Source organism: Canis lupus, chromosome 17, assembly GCF_048164855.1.
Source record: "Canis lupus baileyi chromosome 17, mCanLup2.hap1, whole genome shotgun sequence".
In the NCBI taxonomy this organism is placed as follows: Eukaryota; Metazoa; Chordata; class Mammalia; order Carnivora; family Canidae; genus Canis; species Canis lupus.
The window spans coordinates 12,535,581-12,541,580 of NC_132854.1; the positions used below are offsets into that span (position 1 = coordinate 12,535,581).

At 39.5% G+C, this 6,000-nt stretch overlaps 1 protein-coding gene across 37 annotated transcripts in view; it reads left to right on the forward strand.

The window, feature by feature from the left end:
* Positions 1-5,787, forward strand: part of DOCK9 (dedicator of cytokinesis 9) — a 279,300-nt gene extending 273,513 nt beyond the window's left edge. For all 37 annotated transcript variants that reach the window (XM_072782523.1, XM_072782529.1, XM_072782544.1 and 34 more), the window contains 3 exons: positions 2,117-2,217; positions 2,357-2,495; positions 4,506-5,787. In XM_072782523.1, coding sequence (XP_072638624.1) covers positions 2,117-2,217; positions 2,357-2,495; positions 4,506-4,628 — 363 coding nt within the window. In that variant the 3' untranslated portion in view covers positions 4,629-5,787. The remainder of the gene's footprint in view (positions 1-2,116; positions 2,218-2,356; positions 2,496-4,505) is intronic.
* The last annotated feature ends 213 nt before the right edge of the window (positions 5,788-6,000 follow it).

Below are 6,000 nucleotides of genomic sequence, written 5' to 3' on the forward strand. Positions count from 1 at the left end.
ATCTAAGCAACGTGCACCATTTATGGAGAAGATCGTCTTTGATCTAAGTCCTGATTACACATATGTGTCCAGTTGTGAAAATTTAACAAGCTATACACTCATGATAGATGTACCTTTTTGTTTGTATATTATACTTCAAAATACCTGATTTTTAAGTATCTTATATGATTTCCTAGGAAATTGGTAAATGTTAAATCACCTTCTTCTAGTGATTAGTATGCTTCTTACTTTGATTTTAAGAATATATATAAAATTCTAGCATATGCTTTACATGCACACACATACATATACACCTATCCTTATATCCAGTCTTTTCTCTTTCAAAATGGGTGCATTTATGAAAGTTGCATGTGGACTGTAATGTGTGTTTAGGGGTTTTTTGGTTCATTTTCTAGAATCAGTTCTTGTCACCTTTTTATCAAATCCATACTGGTTTGTTGCCTAATGTTTTCTAAATGTTATTCACCACAAAAGTACTTAACATGTTTCAACCTCTTCCCTCATGATCTGAAAGACTTAAATACCAAAATAAGTTATCAAGTGAATATGATAAATATTCCAGCACATGAGTGATTACATAATGGGGTCAGAGGTCACAATTTTCTGTAGCTAAAAAACAAAACCACTCAATAACATAGCTTAGGAACATCCAGCCTCTATCAGAACACCAGCAGAGGGGTGTGGCTCCAGTAAAGGGTGAGGCTGGACAGAGCAAGCTTTCTAAAGGGCAAAATGTGCCCTGCCATTTAACAGTGGCCTTAGAGTTTTATAAATAACCAGTCATCTTAAAAAGCAAAGATCATCATTCCATGATAAGGAGATTTTTATACACGTGTGCCCACCAAGGTAATAATAACAAAGTTGCAGCCATAGGAAATGAACTTTACCATTTTATTTCTATATTTCTGTAATTTTTTCATTAAGAGCCTCTCTGGGGTTGCTCTTATTTTTTTTTAATTTATATTTATTTATGATAGTCACAGAGAGAGAGAGAGAGAGAGAGAGAGAGAGGCAGAGACATAGGCAGAGGGAGAAGCAGGCTCCATGCACCGGGAGCCCGACGTGGGATTCGATCCCGGGTCTCCAGGATCGCGCCCTGGGCCAAAGGCAGGCACTAAACCGCTGCGCCACCCAGGGATCCCGTGGGGTTGCTCTTATATAGGACAGAGCCATCAGGGTGGCTGTACTCCAAGATCTGATTATGTTAGACCTTATGAAGTCTTGTCAGCTTTTCTCTTTACATGCCCTTAAAATTATTGAGTAGATTCTGTTATTTTGGATAACTGGTCACTTCGGTCATGTTCAAGTCATTAACATACAACACCACTCCATGAAACACCAGTGTGATGACACCTGCAGTCGTCACAGAAGGTTAGCTAGTTGTTCCTGTCTTGAAGGGCCTACTTCCCACCACTGTGGCCAAGCTGTTTCTCACGCTGTCTCAGAGGCGTGGGGCTTTCTCCTTCCCATCCAGTGGGTCTAACCTTCCTGCTCTACACATACCCATGTATCTTGACTTACCCAACTACAGAGAACTCTTTTGAGAGATGCTGGGTTCTGGTTCACTCCTTTGTTGCTAAATGCCCCTAATCTTTGGCATTCCAGCACATTTCAAATGGTTACTTCATTTGAAGGTAGCAAGTCAGTTTGCTCATGCCTGTCTATACAGTTCAAGGAGGTAAATGGTTGGTTTTTAAAAACTGGCTAATATACTATATTTATATTCTTCAGTTTTTCACTGAACTCACCAGATGGACCTTTAGTTCAGTATAGAGTAGCACAAATAACAGTGGGAAGACTTGGGCTCTGATCTTTGGTGTTTTACTTATTGGATGTTAAACCTTGAAAAGATGGGTCAGTTTTCCCAACTTTGCTTATTCCTTCATAAAGTGTGCCACCATCTCAAGTGCCCTGATGATGTCTGAAGTGATAAAATCAAATGACATGTAACAAAAAAGGCTTTATTTGTGGTTTCGTCTTTTGGATTGTCAGTTCCTAGAGGGTAGGGGTCATAACTAACTCAAACAACATTTTTAGAACCTGACAACTGAAACCAAATCAATGATAATGGTCATTTTTATTCGAACATAATTTTAAATCTTTGTTCTTTATCTAGGTCAACGCAGGTCCACTAGCATATGCCCGAGCTTTCTTAGATGACACAAACACAAAAAGATACCCTGACAACAAAGTGAAGTTGCTTAAAGAAGTTTTCAGGTAAAACACACTGGAAATGTCTTTCTCTCTTCAAATAGCAGTCATTTCTATGCTCATTCAAGAAAGAGATACTACCTATTGGGCTCACTCTTTATCCTCAACACCCTTTTCTTTATTTCCCCCTCTCATACCATTTTAGGCAATTTGTGGAAGCTTGCGGTCAAGCCTTAGCAGTAAACGAGCGGCTGATCAAAGAGGACCAGTTAGAGTACCAGGAAGAAATGAAGGCCAACTACAGGGAGATGGCAAAAGAGCTTTCTGAAATCATGCATGAACAAGTAGGTGCCATGCTGGCATTCTCATTGTTATTAGTAGGCACACATTAATTGGGCTCTCAGATACACCCTGTAATGGCCTAAACCTTCTAGAATTTTAATATCTAAAGAATAACATAGCATGCTACATCCTGCTACTTTCTGAATACAGGTTACTTGGGGAATGGCTACCAACTCACCCACCTGTTACTAGCCAATATGACCAGGGGAGAGCACCACCCACCTCCCTTGTGTCACTCTCAAAGATGACCATGGTTCGAAGCTCTGTCCCTCCCCACCCTAATCTAGTTCAAAACAAAAACAAAACTCACATAAGAAAGAAATACCCATATTTTTTCTAAAAACTTTTTTATTAACCCAATCCTTTGAAAGACCAAAATTTACCAGCCTAGTTTAAGGAATTTTTTGTTGCATTAAATGTCTTTAGTCACTTAAAAAAAACAGCTGTTCAGATTTTGACTATTTACCACTGACTTGGGAGCCTCAGTGGATTCTTCATGGCTACTCCCCATCATTACGGGCATCTTTCCCAGTTACACTGCTACTGTCACCTTCCTGCAGGAGTTCCTTTCATTAGGATTAGTCAGAGGGGACAGCTGGGCAGGCAGCTGAGTGAGTGTCAGCAGCTGCCAGAGTACTGCTTTCTTAGGAGTCCATTCGGTATCAACCACAGTGACTTCTTCCAAGTCATGAGGCCAGTCTTCATAGTTAATGTTAGCGCCTCCATCACGCATAACTACTTTTATCTGTTCCTTACCTAATTGTCTTTCAGTCTTGCAAACGGAAGCCAGGACTACTTGTGTCAGTCAGTTAACCTATCATGTGATGACCTAGTTAGGAAAGTCTGTCACGGGAAACTAACTTAAATGTCCACACTTTAACTTGTTTGCTTTTTTTCCTCCTCCATGCTAACACAATCAGATGGGATGGTAATGTCATTTTTTAATTTTATCTTTCTGAACCTCGATAAACTGCCACACATAGTGTTAGGACTGTGTTTGAACAACCGCAGATGTTGGCATGAGGACAGTGTGTTTGCAAAGGGGAGGTACCCTCTTCTGGATACTGAGAAAAGTAGGAAAAAATTGAAATGATGAAAGAAATAAATAGGTGACTAATTAAGCAGAAAGGGATGGTCTCGTGGGGCCAAGTTTTTGGAGAAAACTCAAGGTCTTTTCTACAGAGCTTGCAGATTCCTATAGAACAGGGAGTTTGATCAGTGGGTGTCAGCATTTGGCACAAGAAAAGATGAAAGGAAAAAAATTATGGACTGATAATGATAAAACAAACTCCCACGTTATTTGGACCTTGAGCAGAGTGCTGTGCTCTAAACTTGAACATTCCATTATCTCAACAACTGTGAATATTAAACACTTTAGAACCCTTAAGCAAGAAAAGGTTGTAACCTGGAGTAGACTTGCTTTTAGCTTTTCCAGGGGAGCCTCTGAATGTGTATTTTCTTCTCAGTTTCCACCTAGCAGTAGGTCAAGGCTTGCCCCTAGAATTCTCCCCTGCATTACTGAGTGTGAAGAGACTTGTCCAGGGTCAGAGGGGCAGCGGCCATCTCCTTCCCAGGATGGAAATCCATAAGGCTCTGAGAAAAGGAGCCAGTAGAGAAACAGAAGAGTATTCAGTATGCTAAGTATTCAGTTTTAAAAAAAACTTTTCCAAGGGACAAGGCTAGGTCGTGTCCCTGCCAAGTATGTGTAAGACCGCCTTCACCGCCTTATCACCTAGTGAGTCTAGAAGGCTCCATTCACTGATTTGTAAGGGAAACGAAACTGGTTGTTCTTGACTTCCTCCTTGTAATCCTGATCTGAAAAAGGTCATTTGCTACATGAACTGACACAATCCCCCTGCAAACTGCCAAAGCCAAGCTCCCTGGGCATGCATGCCATCATTTCGGGTAACAGTGACCATTGGGTGATACCCTGTGTCACATAAAACACACCATTTTGAGAAATGTCACTAGGGGCATTACACTTGGGTAACGTTGTGTTTCTGTGCCTCAAGATTTGCCCGCTGGAGGAGAAGACGAGCGTTTTACCGAATTCCCTTCACATCTTCAATGCCATCAGTGGGACTCCAACAAGCACCATGGTTCACGGGATGACCAGCTCGTCCTCAGTTGTGTGATTTTGCCTCACAGGCCACATGTGGGGACTCGCTTTGTCATTTGCAAACTCAGGATGATCTCCAAAGCTAATCACTGGGCTCATGCAAGACCTGGGAAAGACCGAGCACAAGGAGAAGTGAAGGTGGATGGGAGAAGAAGGAAATAAAGAACTGTTATTATTTCATAGCAGATTTTCTAGAGGAGTCATGAGAGGGTGCACATATTTTTTTAAATCTTGCTGGCAATATTCCAAGTTTTCATTATGTCTTAACAGAGGTGTGTGATGGACTCTCTTAAGCTGGAGTGAGGTTTTATTCTTCCTTACAAGAGTAGTATTAAAATAAATGGCCTCAAGAAAACAAGTGTTCTGGAATGTACATAGCAGGGACAGTAGCACTGAAATTGAGGCTGGAGTATCCTCCACCTCTAGGCTAAGCTGGAGAATCTTGAAAATTTTTTTTTTTTTTCCTGTGGCACATTCAGGTTGAATACAAGAACTATTTTTGTGACTAGTTTTTGATGACCTAAGGGAACTGACCATTGTAATTTTTGTACCAGTGAGCCAGGAGGTTTAGTGCTTTTATACTCATAGACTTGCATTTAAAAAACATGAAAGCTTAAGAAACTACATGAGCTTAAAACTAGTCAAGCAGTTTAGAACCAAAGGCCTCTATTAATAAACAAAACTATGCTAAAAATTTAAAAGTAGTACAGTATATTGTTATGTACATAGTTTGTTAATACAGTCTCTCATTCTGTACATACATTTCTACATTTTTAATACTCTTCACATCAGCTTCTGCATTAAGTTCAATTGTGACAAACTTGTGCCGCTCTTAGTATATGCAATATACTTGACTTTACTGTTTTATCCTTGTACATAAAAAAGTGCAATATGGAGATGTATACAGTCTTTGCTATGTTAGGTTTATAAACTATTTTAAAATTTTCATCCTTTTGCCAAAGTGGTGGAGTATGTAATTGGTAAATCATAAATCCTGTGGTGAATAGTGGTGTACTTTCAAACTTTCACCATGTTATATTTTCTTTTCAGACATTAATTTAGTAATTTTATATTTGGGAAAATAAAGGTTTTTAATTTTATTTAACTAGAATCTCTGCCCTGCTGTAATTAAACATTCTGTACCACATCTGTATTAAAAATAACATTGCTGATTTTCTGGTAGTGAATATTGGGTATTTATTATTGACAGTCCTAGGAGGAGCAGGATATTGGAGTGCCTGGGGGTGAAATAATATGGTATATGAAATGTGCTTTAAAATACTAGAGAAAAAAAGAAAGAGTAGAAACAGGATGGACAAATGTTGGTAATTGTTGAAGCAAGGATATATGGGTACATGTACCCATGGGTACATGGGGAATCATTAGAC